The sequence below is a fragment of the Patella vulgata genome, chromosome 5 (assembly GCF_932274485.2).
Source record: "Patella vulgata chromosome 5, xgPatVulg1.2, whole genome shotgun sequence".
Classification (NCBI taxonomy): domain Eukaryota; kingdom Metazoa; phylum Mollusca; class Gastropoda; family Patellidae; genus Patella; species Patella vulgata.
In genome coordinates, this window is record NC_065883.2 from 2,909,521 (window position 1) to 2,926,223 (window position 16,703).

The 16,703-nt window shown below is 41.8% G+C and overlaps 1 protein-coding gene across 1 annotated transcript; it reads left to right on the forward strand.

Annotated features, from left to right (window-relative positions):
* Nucleotides 1-2,662: 2,662 nt before the first annotated feature.
* Nucleotides 2,663-16,420, forward strand: LOC126821019 (protein-glucosylgalactosylhydroxylysine glucosidase). The gene is made up of 11 exons (XM_050549269.2): nt 2,663-3,261; nt 4,202-4,416; nt 6,689-6,893; nt 8,018-8,202; nt 9,179-9,405; nt 10,689-10,878; nt 11,337-11,546; nt 12,338-12,550; nt 13,316-13,419; nt 14,198-14,323; nt 16,011-16,420. The coding sequence occupies exons 1-11, from the start codon at nt 2,684-2,686 to the stop codon at nt 16,392-16,394; spliced, it is 2,637 nt and encodes an 878-aa protein (XP_050405226.2). The 5' UTR covers nt 2,663-2,683; the 3' UTR covers nt 16,395-16,420.
* Nucleotides 16,421-16,703: the final 283 nt, after the last annotated feature.

Sequence of the window (16,703 nt, forward strand, 5' to 3'; positions counted from 1 at the left end):
ACGTACACTACCATCTGTTAATCGCGCAAAGATCAAAGTATTATGTAGACGAGGCATTCCATTTTAAAGATACTTCGTATAATCAGCAATGGGGAGGGTGATGTCGGGGTTGGCAGGTTGATGGTCTAGTGTTTAACGCGTGCGTATTACTCAGCTATCGTAGCAATGATCTCTGTGTTAAATGTATGTTTGGAATGTGTTTAACCAGCTCTAACACATATGTGATAATGACTGGCACCAATATTGTCCTTTAAGCCAGTCGGACAGAACAGTAGAACGTTAAACACCAGTTTATTACCTTTTCTAGTCAGATAAAAATAGTAACGAGTGTTGCTTCCTGAAACAGCGGATACCCCTTCCCGTTAACAAAATGGTGGCTGGGTAAGAATAATCAGCGATTAATAGAGTTTATTTTTATCTGATATGTGGTTAAACTGACCTTGATATAGTTATAACGGTATCAGTATATAGGTCGCCATTTTGATAAAACATCATATCATTTCTACTGCTTTAAACACGAGGTATAGTATAGTATGAAGTAGGTGGTAAGTATGTCGCCTAGCAACGATTCAAATGGGGTTTAACGTCCTACTTTTCTGCGCCTGCTGAGCTAATGAAGATGGGCATACAGTGTGCTATATCAAAGGGGGGGGGGGGGCGGCGCCGAAGGGGTAGCACGTAGGCGTTGTATCATAAGGTCTGTCATTGAGTCAAATGGCGTGGTTTTGATTCCCAGGTTGTGCGTGACAGGGAGTGGGGTCGCCTGTAACCTCGTTACTTTCTGGCTCTGCTGAGCTAATGAAGATAGGAATACGGTGTGCTATGTCGAAGTGAATTTAATGAAATGGGGTTTAACGTCCTCCTGTTCTGCACCGACTGGGCTAATAAAGACGGGCTAATGAAGACGGACCGCCATAACGCTATACCAACTCAGCATTAGTGCAAGTAGTCAACTTTGTCGCGCTGTAGACCGAAATATGTTTCAAAATTGGGTATAATTTCTCGTTATCCAACACTGCGGTCATTTTGTAATAGACCGCGACTTTTCTTGCCTACTTTCGTTCAAAGGTTCTTTTTTTTGTGCAGGAGTGACCTCGATTTACTATTCCATTCCAATCCAAATCACTATGCACGCTTTTCGTTTCCTTGTGGGCCTCACTGGCGCCATCGCTCAACTCACAAGAAGATTTCTTTCGGCCGTTGCCAAGATTCAAACGCGGAATATTCTATTTTATGAGCGAGACAAGACCATAGGCCTATAAAATGACCACTGGTGATACATTCGTTGATAAAACTTGTGTTCTTCAATGAAAGCGTTTTTTTTATCACGTTTATTCTATTTTATGAGCGAGACAAGACCATAGGCCTATAAAATGACCACTGGTGATACATTCGTTGATAAAACTTGTGTTCTTCAATGAAAGCGTTTTTTTTATCACGTGGCTAAGTGGGTAAGACTCTTGCTCGCTAGCCTGGCGGTCGGGTGTTCGATCCCAGCATTAGTCGAGAAAGTTCAGTGATGAAGGATGGAGGGCCTGACAAGGACAGATGTTTAGTCGTTCGGATGGGACGACAAACCGAGGTCCCGTGTACACATTGGCGTGCACGTATAATATCCTTTGGCAGTTGGAATTCGATATAAGAGTAGGCCGTAGCGCCGATGCCCGGACAAAATTTCACTCATAGCACACTGTATGGCGTATGCCCGTCTTCATTAGCCCAGGTTAGGAGCAGAACAGTAGGACGTTAAACCCCATTTCATTTCATTTCATTTGATCAATTTATGTCATTACGCTAATGGTGTACAAAGATAACTATGGGTCAGTGCTAAATGATAAGGCCAGCTCAATTTTTCGTCATAGGTCAAGAGATCTAAACAGGGCTAGGGCTAATCCCAACCCTTAGTCTAACCCTAGCCCCAATTCTCACCCTAACCCTCGTCATAGGTCACGAAATGGATAATCAAGACATGGTGTATTATTGTAACAGAGAGAGGGAGAGAAATGGGATATAACGTCCACTCGACACAAACAAAGGTCATTTTGGGACTAACATGGTTCAATTTTATTTCAATAATTCGTTTGTGCATAGGGGTCTTTAGCAGTGGGAGGGAACCGCAGGACCCGGAGAAAATCCATGATGTTGGGGACCTAGCCGTAATGTTTACACTAACCCTAACCTACAATCTCGCCAACAATCACGTGCACTAACCTCATTTACATCTAGGCGACCTTGACAAAAATTGAACTGGCCTTAACAAATAGATTTAGCCGAGAACTAGGTGATGATAATATAGTTTCAGTTGATTATTTATCTGTTTTGTCGGGTGATTTGTACACGGGTTAGGGCGATAACGTCCTGATTTTCTTCACCAGCTGGGATATGTAGGCTAGCAATTAGAAGCTTTCCTTTATCGTAGGTTTTTGTCGAGTGGACGTTACCCCCCCCCCCCCCCACACACACACACCTTTTTGTCGCAGGTTTTATCCGGGTAACTCGGTTGCCACTATGCGCAAACGAATAACTGAAATAAAATTGTGCGATATTATTAGTTTCGTCTAGTTAGACAAACGGGACTGTTATTAAGTTATGTGTCAAGTTAAATCCAATTTCTCTCTCTCAACCCTCCCTAATATTTTTATATTGTTTCATAGATATATAGTATAACTTATGATACGTAAAAATGATAATCAAGATAGCCCTGTGGTCGCGATTGATGATAGCCATTCTAATGGCGGGCATTTACACTTACGCAAACAACAATAGTGGCGATAGATTGATTCCTTTTAAATATGGAGGCGGTGAGAAACCAAGATCTAGGGTTGAAGAATCTGGACAAGGCAGTGGTGACAGATTGATTTCATTTAAACACGGAGGCGGTGAGAAGCCAAGAACTAGGGCTGAAGAATTTGGACAAGGCAGTGGTGACAGGCTGATTCCTTTGAGATATGGAGGAAGTGAGAAATCAAGAACTAGGACTGAAGAATCTGGACAAGGCAGTGGTGACAGGCTGATTCCTTTGAAATATGGAGGGAGTGAGAAATCAACGGCTATGGTTGTTGAAGGAGCTGACCTAGACAGAAATAAACTTTCAGAATCACCCGAAGATGTGAAAATAACAAGAAATAAAGAGACACAAAACGTAAAACAGAAATGTTATCGATCTCATGGTCCAACTAGAATAGAGGTTCCATGTAAAAACAAATTCTCTTTTCAATATGATGATATACCTGGAGACCCCGCCATTATAGAGACAGATAAGTGAGTATTTTAGCATCAAACTGGCTAAATCTATTTGTTAAGATCAGCTCAATGTTTGTCAAGGTCGCTGAGATGTAAATAAGGTTCGGGCACGTGATTGTTGGCGAGATTGTAGATTAGGGTTAGGGCTAGGTCCAGAGTTAGGTTTAAGAATTTGGGGGAGAGGTTAAGTCTTCATATAAGCACTGACCTAGGATGATGAAAAATTAGTTCGTGGTATTTCCTAGTTTTATTAAAAATACATGCAATACATCAGGTTTATGTACAAAGTTGATTTCGCTGGGGTTTTTTGGTGTTGGTGGCGCTAATGCGTCCTTCGTTGTCGCTTCTGATATTTTGGTTTCTGAAGAAACATTGTACAAGCTATCGAGCCTATGATGGACGCCGTGTGAATGAATATGAACCTTATAAAGGTCAGTCATCTCACACAGAGTGATAAGGAGGCCTTTGAAACAGATTGTTTCAGCACCAAAGCCACCCCAAAACCGCTGAAAACAATGATCATAGTGGGTCAGTATGGTACATGTATCAAATTCTAAAGCACAATCATCTATACTAATATTTGTGACTGTCGTTTGTTAGTCTGACTGTTTGTCTGTCTGTTCAGGGTTGGCGGCTACACTGCGGTTATCCCCAGGCTGAAGTTAGGTTCATAAGGTAGCTCCGACCGCGGAGTAACTAAGGGCTGGTGGCGATGAAATACCACTTCCGGTTTCGGAGCTATGCTACTTCCGGTTCATGGCTATACTAGTGCTAGGTCGGGTCAACCGTTAGTAACTTATATTGGAAACTTCGTGTATTTAACCGATGTTACGCCCCAATCCCCTTCATTTTATACAATAAATGATAAGATAGACATTATGAATCAGAGAATCTCTCTCTCTCTCTCTCCCTCTCTCTCTCTCTCTCTCTCTCTGTGTACAATCTGTATTTATTTCAGACTACCATCCGACCCGCGACTTCTACCTGAGATCGGTAACGGCCATATCGCAACAGTAATACACAGCGACACCATCTGTATGAACGGATTGTATAACGGTGCTAACACCAGCAGTCATAGAGCCAGGATACCCTCTATTGTTAGTTTAATAGTAGACTCGATTAAAACGTCAAATGGATCCTACACAAAGAAATATTTACTAGACATGAAAAACGGTGGGTATTAGTTATAATGAGTGAATGACTGAATGAAATGGGGTTTAAGTTCCAAAGACGAACATACTGTATATAGTGTCCATGAGGAACATTGAATTCCAACTGTCAAATGTTATTTTACGTGCACACCAGTATGTACGGGGACCTTTTTTTTCGTCCCACCCGAACGACTAGACGCTGTTTCTTGTCCGACCCTCCGTCATGCATCACTGACAGGGGGAACCATGCCTGAAAACCGCGAGGAACAGCCCCGATCAACCGAGAGAACCGTGCCTTACTAACTGAGTCACGCCTTAAAGATACACAGTGTTCTGTGATAGACTTGATGTAAAGTAATGAAATGTGGGTTAACGTCCTACTTTTATTTACTAACCAGACTATAAAGAAGAATTTTGCCCTGACAGCGCCATTTCTAATTTTACACGGGACTATGTTTTTTTTTTTCAATATATAATTTCTTACAGATATACTATTCAAAAAAAGTAGGGGATATTTGATTTTTAAGTGTTATTAAAATCACCTAATGAAACTGACGAAGAAACAAATGACAAAATGAAATGAAGTTCACATTCATCGATTTATTCCAAATGATCGTTAGACTAAGTAAGGCACAGACTGACCATTATAAGGGTAAAATGATACCCGGGGTCAAACAGCAAAGTTACCACAGCATCACAACCAAGTCAGTAACGGGTAAATCCTCCTCTGTTTGCCAAACAAGCATTGATCCGACGTGGCATACTCCTAATGAGACGTCTAAGGTCATTTTGGTCCAGATTGTCCCATTCCTGTTGCAACGCAGCAGCAAGTTCTTGGACATTGGCAGGACGTTGTTGACGTTGACGTAACCCCTGTCCAAGCATGTCCCAGACATGCTCGATGGGGGAGAGGTCGGGACTCAGTGCTGGCCAAGGTAATGTGGTGATGTTCTGTTGTTGGAGGTAACCTATAACGATCCTGGCCCTGTGACATCTTGCGTTGTGCGAACGGCACAACATGGACTGCCAAGATGTTGTCCCGGTAGTACTGGCCTGTAACACGCCCTGCAACAACATGTAAAGCCGTTCTTCCGGCAACAGTGATGCCTCCCCACACCATAACAGAACCACCCCAAAATCGATCATGTCTGATGACGTTAACGTCTTGGAAGCGCTCGTTTCGACGACGCCACACCCTCCTACGTATGTCCAAAAAATCAACAGTGAACCTTGACTCATCTGAAAACATCACATTGCTCCAGCGTCGATTATCCCAGTGTTGACGATCCCTACACCAACGACGTCTTGCCTGAATGTGATGATCTCTCAAACAAGGGATCACGCGAGGACGTCGGGCGCGAAGGTGACCCCTATGCAGTCGATTCCGAATCGTCTGGCCACTCACTCTCACACCAGTGTCTGTTTGAAGACGAGCGCTGATCTGATTTGCTGTGATGACACGATTTCTCAAGGCCAAGGTACGGATAAATCGATCCTGGGCTTGAGTTGTCGCCCTTGGTCGACCTGAGCGTGGTCTGTCCTGTACAGATTGTGTATCACGGTATCTGGACCATAGCCTGCTTATGACAGACTGAGAAACATTCATCGTCCGCGCCACAACCGCCTGTGTTGTGCCGATCTGTAGCATGCCAAGGGCACGTAACCTTTCATTTTGGGTAAGCCGACGCATATCAAAATTTGTTTTCTGGTCACTAAAACAATTAAACTGATGTTTCCACCCTGGAATTCAATGCCACAATGACTGTAACATTCAAAGTCAGAGTTGTGAAAATCTTGGGTTGGACCCCCATGATGATCCCAAGCATCACCTGCATTCCATGCGGTAGCTATTGGTGCGTTTGGGCGTCACATGTAACTGGAAATGTTTCTTCTGTTAGGTTCTATAGTGACTTTTTTCGTAGTCATTTGCATATTTTAGTATTATGCCCCCAAAATCAAATATCCCCTACTTTTTTTGAATAGTATATATTATTACAGGTGTATTATTACAGGTGTATTATTACAGGTGTATTATTACAGATGTCTTATTACAGGTGTACTATTACCGGTGTAGTACATAGTGTACTATTACTTGTATATTATTACAGGTGTACTATTACAGGAATATTATTACAGGTGTACTATTACAGGTATATTACAGGTATATTATTACAGGTGTACTATTACAGGTATATTACAGGTATATTATTACAGGTGTATTATTACAGGTAAATTATATAGTGTATTATTACTGGTGTACTATTAGAGGTATATTATATAGTGTTTTATTACAGGTATTTTTAGAGAGAGATTTTTTGGTGAAGATTATAGAATAGAGATAAGAACGTATGCTCATCGTATTTTAACAAGAGTAATGGCGGTAGAGGTAGATATAGAGAAAGATGGTTTAACAGATTTAACCATCAACTTTCACACTAATACAGGAAAAACAAGTGATGATATTCACTTTGGTCCAGTAGTAGATAAAGATTATACATAGTAAGTAGGCATAATGAAATGAATGAATGAATGAATGAATGGAAAAATGAAATGATTGGGGCTTAACGTCCTACTGTTCTCCTCCGACTGGGCTAATGAAGACGGGCATACACCATACAGTGTGCTATGTGGGAAATTTTGCTCGGGCAGGGGTACTATGGCCTACTATTATATCAAATTCCAACTGCCAAGGGGTCTTTTACGTGTATGCCAATGTATACACTGGACCTCGGTTTTTCGTCTCATCCGAACGACTAGACAGCTGCCCTCCGTTCTGCACCACTGACAAGAGGAAACCACGTCGGAAAATCCCAATGAACTTTCTCGGCCAATGCAGGGATTGAACACGTGACCCCCAGGCTAGCGAGCCAGCGTCTTACCCACTTAGCAACGATGAATGAATGGAATGGAGTTTAACGTACTGCTTTCCTGCACCAACTGGGCTAATGAAAACAGACTTAAGCCATACAGTGTGTTTTGAGGAAGTGTGGCCCAGAAAGCGAAATGAAATCAAATGGGTTTAACGCCCTCTGCTCCTATAATGGACTATGCAACTGAATTCCAACTGTCAAGGTTTCTTTCACGTGCAAGCAACGTGTACACGGAACCTCGGGTTTTTGTCCCTTCCGAATGATTAGACGCTTTTCCTTACCAGGCCATCAATAAGTTTATATTATACATAGTACCACTTTACTACAGTAGCATATGTAACTGGAGTTCATCAAGATCTTCCGAAGTGGTTACGGCTTGTCAGTGGTGCAGGGCAGAGAACCTGGAGAGGGTCAACGTATAGTCGATCGGATGGGACAAAAACTGAGGGCCTGTGTACACATTAAAAGAACCCTTGACAGTTGGAATTCGATGTAAAAGTCGGTCGTAGCGCCACTATCCGGGCAAAAGTCTCGTCAAAGCATACTGTATGACTTATGTCCGTCTCCATTAGCCCAGTCGGAGTAGAACAGTAGGACGTTCAAACCCATTTCATTTCATTTCATTCTATTACTGCCTAATTGCAAACTGGTTGGATTTTGATAAAACTTTGAATGTACTTCAATTAAGTTTAAAGGCTGGACGGGGATCATAGCTGATCCAGCTTGTTATATTCCTATATCATTGGTTTATAGTACAACAACTGGTGAAACTTTGATAGCTGAATATCCTGACATCAAACCAACAACACCTGTAGCTTTAGTTTACGACCATATACTAAACAACATAACAGTTCCGGCCTTTATAAAATCGGAAACCGTCTACTTCTTCGCGGCATTTGGTGTCAACAAAACAGAGGCTACTTATTACCATCAAAGGGGTAAGTAATATGTAATGAAATGGAGTTTAACGTCCTACTGTTCTGCTCCGAACGGGGCTAAAGACGACGGGCATAAACCATGCAGTGGGCTATGAGGGAAATTTTTCCTCGACAGCGGCACTACGGCCTACTCTTATATATCGAATTCCAACTGTCAAGGGATCTTTTACGGGCACGCCAACGTGTACACGGGACTTTGGTTTTTCGTCCCATCCGAACGACTAGACAGCTGTCCTTGTCAGGCCCTCCGCCCTACATCACTGACAAGGTGGAACCACGCCGGGAAATCTGGATGAACTTTCTCGGCCAATGCAGAGAGAGAGAGAGAGAGAGAGAGAGAGAGAGAGAGAGAGGGGAGGAGAGAGAGAGAGAGAGAGAGAGAGAGAGAGAGAGAGAGAGAGAAAGAGTGAGAGAGAGAGAGAGAGAGAGAGAGAGAGAGAGAGAGAGAGAGAGAGAGAGAGAGAGAGAGGGGAGGAGAGAGAGAGAGAGCAAGAGAGAGAGAGGGGAGGAGAGAGAGAGGGCAAGAGAGAGAGAGGGGAGGAGAGAGAGAGAGAGAGAGAGAGAGAGAGAGAGGGGAGGAGAGAGAGAGAGAGAGAGAGAGCAAGAGAGAGAGAGAGGAGAGAGAGAGAGGAGGAGGAGAGAGAGAGAGAGAGAGAGAGAGAGAGAGAGAGAGAGAGAGAGAGAGGGGGGTGTTTAACATCTCCTCGACACAAACTAGGTCATTTCGAGACTAACATATGGTTAAATTTTATTTCAATAATTCGCTTGCGCCTAGGGGTCTTTAGCAGTGGGAGGAAACCGGAGGACCCGGAGAAAACCCACGAGGTTGGTCACGTACAACCAGGTATTCGGAACGGCCAATGCAGGCCAACGAGCCACCGTCTTACCCAGTTACTTATTTGAGAAATATTTGTAAGAGTGATTGTGTGTTTTGTAGCGCTATGAGCACGACCATATGTGGAATTGTTTATTTCAGCTAGTGATTTATTTGTGAATGACACGTTTCGACATGAACACATCAACGCCTGGAATGATCTTTGGAACAAGGGTCGTATTGATGTACTAGCAAATAATAATAAAATAGGCCAAATAATCTACGCCTCACTGTATTATCTACTCAGCTCTCTACCTGTCCATCCTGACGAGGCTAATTGGCCGTTCATGGGATTAGCACCTGGTGGATTAGCACATGGATATTATAAGGTGAGAACAGGGATTCCAATTCGGCAATATATGCCGGTCATGACCGCCTTTATTTAACAATTGACCGGGATATCTCGAGACCAATCGGTCAATTGTTATTTCGTAAAACTAGCATATTTTCCAAAACAACATATATAAAGGATTTTATAAGCTGAGAGTATGGATTCCAACTCGGCAATATATGCCGACCATGACCGCATGTGTTAAACAATTGACCGGAATATCTCTGGACCAATCGGTCAATTTACGCCCCAAAAACTAGCATGTTTTCCAAAACAACATATATAAAGGATTTTATAAGCTGAGAGTATGGATTCCAACTCGGCAATATATGCCGACCATGACCGCATGTGTTAAACAATTGACCGGAATATCTCTGGACCAATCGGTCAATTTACGCCCCATATAACTAGCATATTTTTCCAAAAAACATTTTCAAACATGACAACAAAGAACTGGGTAAGCCGATTCTTAATCAAAAAATAAGTGACACAGAGTTCTCTGCAAATTTAAGTACCCTTGAGCTGTTACGGGGGCAACCAGGTCTGGGTAACCACTTAATTTCTTCAATAGGGACGAAAAAATACCCGAAAGTTCGTGTAGAAACCTACTCGTCCAATTCAATAGAAAGTTAATTCCTTTAGTCCTGATTCTACCAGGAATATTACCAGACCACCCAGCAATAGTACAGTAGCTGCTCATCCTTGAGCTTTCTAGGTAATAACGATCCCGCCAATACTGTAGACCCTGTAAATGCTCGTTAGGTCACATTTTTTGGGGGAAAAAATCAAACTTGCTGGTATAGTTTGCCGAACCCTCAGGCGGAATCCATTCTAAATTTAAAATCGTATAACAATTGCAGGCAGACCTCCTTTCAATATGGCCATTTTTCTTGAGGTTTTGGTCTAGAGTCGAAGGAGAGGGTTTGGTCCGACATTTTCTGACAGATTATGGTAAATATTCATCGTTTAGAGGCAGATGGCTAACAGAGCTAAGCGGTTGGATACATTCTCAAAATTTCAGTGGTCAACCTCCTACAAACTTTGAGCAAAGATATGCCCTGTCTGTGATGCACCATCAAAATTTTGCGAAATGTTGTAGCTGTGAGAGGAGACCAGAATATTAATTAAAGTCTCTGGGAAATTAATGGTGGTCTGCCCCAAATTTATACGACATTTTTGCCCGTAACAGCAAAATTTTGAAAACGCTCTACCGGTTGAATTTGTTCACATGCTTTTCCATCCTTGCCAGTCTTCAAAGCGCTTTATTGTGCTTCATTTCAGTCGCAGGATTATTCCGGTCACGTGTTTTGGGATCAAGACACGTGGATGTTTCCACCAATCATGATGCTGCATGCTGATGTGGGAAAACTGATCGTTCAATCTAGACTAAGAAAACTAGATGCTGCTCGACGGTTGGCGAAGATGAGGGGGTTTCCCGGTGCCATGTATCCCTGGGAATCCGCATATACAGGTAAATTTCAATGGTAAATGCATCGCCGCAAAACCATTCAGTATTTATAAACCGGGTCAAATTCGTGTGCTTTCTGTTAGACACTTAGATGCATCAACCTCGTAATACCAAAGTCAATGATACCATAACAGAAATGTAGAGGAATTGTATTTAGACGAGCTGTAACAACAAATCGCGTCATTGCACGACTCACTACACACAGTAGATCCCGGATTCTATTCTGCTATTGGCCGAGAAAGTGATAATGGCGGAGCTTCTGGGAAGCTGGCAACGTTAGGCGTCTAGTCCACGAGTGTACTTATTGACATGCAAATCGACACAATTCGATGAACCAGAGGCAGAAATGCCACAGTCCGGGCAACATTACCTGGGATGTACCGGATTTTATTTGGTCAGTGGATGGAGACACGTTACACACCATTTCAATACTCCTATGTTTTAATAATATATTTCTACAGGACTACCTACATCTACGTCAGAGACATGTTCCACCAACGAAATCCACATTTCAGCTGACGTAGCTTTCGCATTACGTCAGTATTGGTTGCTAACTACAGATGACGACTTCCTGGTAAAAGATCGTGGTGCAGAAGCTCTCATTGACCTAGCAACGTTCTGGGCGGCACGTGTCACCTTGAATCAACAAACAAAAAAATACGAAATACTCGGTACGTCATTCTTTTTGTTTTCTCTGTAAACAGTATATTTCTGAACAATTTGTTGCAATTTCAAAAATGTTGGCTCTATTGAACGTATCGTGTCTTTAATTTGGGCCAAACTAAAGAAAAATCTCTGAAATGGAATGCCACAAGTGTAGATCGTTATGATTACGGCCACGTGATTAAGCGGTCTTGCGGAATGCATCTCGCCCTTTGTATCCCCCTGTGGGTCAAGACCTTCATGATCTACAGGAAGTCTATCGACCTAATCACGTGGGCCATATCCTTCATGATCTACAGGAATTCTACCCTTACTAATCACGTAGGTTATATCCTTCATGATCGACAGGGAGTCTACCCTTCCTAATGACGTGAACCATATCCTTCAAGATCTACAGGAAGTCTACCCTTCCTACTCACGTGGACCTCATCTTTCATGATCTACAGGAAATGTCTACCCTTCCTAGTCACGTGGGCCATAACCTTTGGGGTCTAGTCGTAGTATTGTACCATAACCGTAATGATATACACCAAGTCTATAGGCACATACCTTTTCCTAAAAAGCCATTTGCGTTTCTACGGTAATGTGCTATATAATATTATAAAATGGCAGTTTTTGTAGTATTTTAGTAATGGGGGCCATGGGCGTTACCTTAATTGTCTATATTAATGTTGTACAAGAATTCATCGAAGCCAGCGATACTGAACCTCGAACCAACGCATCTTTTCCAAAAATGCCATTTCAGTAACCTTTTCTATGGTAATAATTTATAAAATGGCGGTTCTTGTTTTGTTTTTAGATGTCATGGGACCTGATGAGTATCACTACCACAAGAATAACTCTGTATACATTAATACTATAGCTCGGATTACTTTAATGACTGGGCAGATGGCTGCCGTGAAAACAGGACGAACACCACCAACTTTATGGCAGAGTATTATAGATAACATGTACATACCTATTGATAATCATCAATACTTCTATCATCCAGAATATGATGGTTATCCTAGAGGTAGGTCAATATTTCTATCATCCAGAGGTAGGTCAATATTTCTACCACCCAGAGGTAGGTCAATATTTCTACCATCCAGAATATGGTGGTTATTCTAGAGGTGGGTCAATTGTCGAGAGCATGATTCAATGAATCCATTAGTCTAGGTATTGGCACAGCGACATTTAGTTACCGATTGAGAAAACCCGGAGTCTCGTGTACACTTGACAGTTGTAATATCCCTCATAGCACTCTGTGTGGCGTATGCCCGTCTTCATTAGCCCAGGTTAGGAGCAGAACAGTAGGACGTTAAACTCCATTTCATTTCATTTCATTTTCTGCAGATTCCGGTTCTCTACATCTAGCCTCGGCTTTATGACGGTAAGTGATATGCACCCACACCTATACAATTGCAATGCGACGCCGGTTTAACTTTCAGCTTTTAGAAAGAAGTTCTCAAAATTGTGTCGTTCGAAGAGTGTATAGAATTTCAGTGCAAATTGTCCTTGTTTAAAGAACATCGGATAAACTTAAAAGAAAAATGGCTTTGAAATCTTTGTACGATAAAACATTCTGAAAGGAGTTTCAATGGCAGACTTCATCATACAGCCGTGGCTAGTTGTTGGGTACTGGAACCTGCTGAGGTTTGCCGAGTGATTAAAGCCCATTTCATTTAAAAACCAATAAATCTAAGGATGAAGTGACGGGATTTGGCGGTCACTGCTGACTAAGATGCCACGCAAAAGGATTTAAAAAACCCTAATTTTATATTCTTGAACATTTCAGGTGAAATTGTAAAACAAGGTGACGTCATATTAATAGGATTTCCTCTGATGTCTCAATCACCCAATAAAACTATACAACAAAATGATCTGATTTATTATGCTAATGTATGTATACTACGTCATGCTTTATTGTGCTAATTATAATATCCACAAACTACGTCATTCTTTATTGTGCTAATTATACAAACTACGTCATACCTTATTGTGCTAATTATAATATCCACAAACTACGTCATACTTTATTGTGCTAATTGTAATATATAACTTATGCACTATGTCATGATTAATTTGTACTAATTATTGTATCTTTAAACTACGTCATTAGGTTGTCAGCGTCTGTAAACAACGTCATGTTTTATTGTGCTAATGTCTCGAGTTCGCTTGGTTAGATCTATTTGATAAGGTCAACTTCAAATTTAGTCAAAGGTCACGAGATTTAAACAGGGCTAGCGCTTATCCCAACCCTAACTCTAAGCCCCAATGCTTACTCAAACCCTAACCTACGAGTCACCAATAACCACGTGCCCTAACCTTTTTTACATCTCAGCGACCTTCACAAATAGATATGGCCGGGTTCGCTCCTGGTGTTGTCCGAGAACGTTCTTCTGGGGATTTCCGGCGTGATACCCCCCCCCCCCCAACCACCACCCCCGTGTAGGAAGGGGGCCTGACAACCCGAGGCCCGTGTACACATTGGAGCGCACGTAAAAGATCCTTTAGGGGTTAGATTTCGAATTAACACACTGTATGGCATAGGGTTCATCAGCCCAGAACAGTAGGACGTTAAACCCAATTTTCATTTCCCTAATATGCTTCTTTTAATGGTATGACGTCATTGATATCAATGACAGATTACGGAATAGATATCTGGGATTGATTTCAGGTTACACCGAGTGGTCCAGCTATGACGTGGGGGATGTTTGCTATTAACTGGCTAGAACAAGGAAATCTAACATTAGCAGAGAAATATTACAATAAACAATTTGGTAATATTCAACCGCCATTCCAGGTAAGTAACTTTAAGAATAATATACTGGCTCGCTAGCCTGGAGGTCGGGTGTTCGATCCCTGCATTGGCCGAGAAAGTTCACCTAGATTTTCCGACGTGGTTTCCCCTTGTCAGTGGTGCAGAACGGAGGGCCTGACAAGGACAGCTGTTTAGTCCTTCGGATCAGACGAAAAACCGAGGTCCCGTGTATATATTGGAATGCACGTAAAAGATCCCCTGGCAGTTGAAATTCGATATAAGAGTAGGCGATAGTGCCGCTGCCCGGGCAAAATTTCCCTAATAGCACACTGTATGGCATATGCCCGTCTTCATTAGCCCAGTATAGGAGCAGAACAGTAGGACTTTAAACCCCATTTCATTTCATTTCACAATGAATTTAATCTGATTAAAATACAGATGTATATTTCATTTCGTATTTTTATACTTTCAATGGCCTACACTACATGAAAATCTGACAAGTTGTACTCGAAGGTCGTGTCAGGGGTCGTACGAGCGGCTTTTGACCCTATGACGTCAGACATTGATTAATCAATCAGCGTTGATGTTTCTAGTGGTTTACTCACAGTTCCGTGCATAGCACGCCAAGAAGTCGTTGTAATAGACCGTTCCATTGGCTTATCCCTCACTTCAACCAAAACGCCGGTAATATAACAACTCTTCCAGATCCTAGTGTAGTAAAGACAAGTAAACGGAACGAAATAGGATCTGTGTTTGAATCAGAGTGCACAGAACTGTGTGGTGTCTGTTGATATTCGGTTTCGAAGATTAATAATAGAGAGGTTCTGATCCACTCCGAAATCGAGAACGAGGACGAGGTGATTCCCTTTTTTGCATGGTACGTCATCAGTTCTTGAGGGCTTCCCCCACAGCGGAAAACATCTTGGACCCTCTGAAGTCGTAAGTGAATTCCGTGATGATTTAATTCTATTTTAGACAACCGTTTTCATAATTATACCGAAACACATAAATCAGCCTTTGTTAGGCACTGTTTAACTGGTCGAATAAAAGCGAAATGGTTAAACGAATCCTCACTTTCAAACAGCGCACTTTTTACTCTATTCACGATGAACTGACCATCGCGGATTTTTCTGAACCATAAAAGTGTGTCACCTTTTCCGAGAACGAGAACGACTTCACCTCGTATCGTTCTTACAACACATCTGAACCTCTCTAATGAATTTCAAAGCGGGCAAGGGGGTTGTTCTAACTGTGTACCTATTGTACACTTTAAATAAAATGGTCTTACATTTAGTCAAGTGATGTGGTTTCCACTACAAGTTCGCACGGCCCCCGGCCATATCATGAATATGCAGTGAAGCACGTCTTAGTCCAAACCTTAATAATTTACATTTTGTTTTTGCATTATGCTATGTAAGGTTGTTTTTTATTAGTTTCCGTGAGTTGTACAACTTAAAAAAAAAAAATTTCAACGGCTGTAATAAATCGATTCCCTTACGCGTTTGTATCAATTGTCTGTGGTAAAGGAAGATAACTACCTAAACGTTTTGGTAATTTCAGACTAAACTAGCAACGGCTAGATGTTGTAAAACTTACAGTCGTTGCTTCAGGAACATGGAGGAGGTAATACTCCTTGTCAAACCTCGGATCAGATTAGACCCCGCCCACGTCATATAGGTAGCAATTTATGATGTACATTTGTAATAAAAAAACAAATTTTTGTCTTCAGACATGGACTGAGAATGCTGATGGTAGCGGTGCTGTAAACTTCCATACAGGAATCGGTGGATATCTTCAGTCTATTATATTTGGCTATGGTGGATTTAGAATCAGAAACGACATGTTGATATTCGATCCACAGATCATCCCAAATGTCAATCAATGGAACATCACTGGACTGGATTACAAAGGAGGTTCTTTTCACTTTCAATTCGCTGAGTTTGAAATGTACATTACACAGACTGTTGTCCAATCACCGATGTCTGTTTATCTATTTGCCTCGGGAACATCACAACCTCTCGTTCTCAATGAAACTGCTTTCATTCCAAGACAACGAGCGGCGCTTATAATGCGTCCAAACTCACAGAATTCGACTTTTAATATTAAACTGTGATATTAATGGCTATAATCGAACTCAGCCATTCGGACTTGTATATCTTGGATGAAATAAAAGGAGATTTCAGACTGTATTAAAATATGTTTATTGTAATCTGTTGTTATTTGTATGTTTTGTGTATTGATAGAATGTCCGAGTGTTGTCGGTCATGTGTAATGCACGTGATAAAATGGGGCTGTATTGCATGTGATAAATTGACCGAGTGCTATCGGTCATGTGTATTGCATGGGATAGAATGGCCGTGTTGTCGATCGCGGGTTTGTTTTGTGTATAGCGTGTAATAAAATGGCCGAATGATGTCATTCA

Bases quoted from the DNA above. Each gene is read 5' to 3' on its own strand.
- LOC126821019 (XM_050549269.2), top strand. From the start codon at position 2,684: ATGATAATCAAGATAGCCCTGTGGTCGCGATTGATGATAGCCATTCTA. The intron at 4,417-6,688 runs GTGGGTATTAGT...GTTTTATTACAG, and splicing joins TTTACTAGACATGAAAAACG to GTATTTTTAGAGAGAGATTT. The intron at 12,551-13,315 runs GTAGGTCAATAT...TGAACATTTCAG, and splicing joins ATATGATGGTTATCCTAGAG to GTGAAATTGTAAAACAAGGT.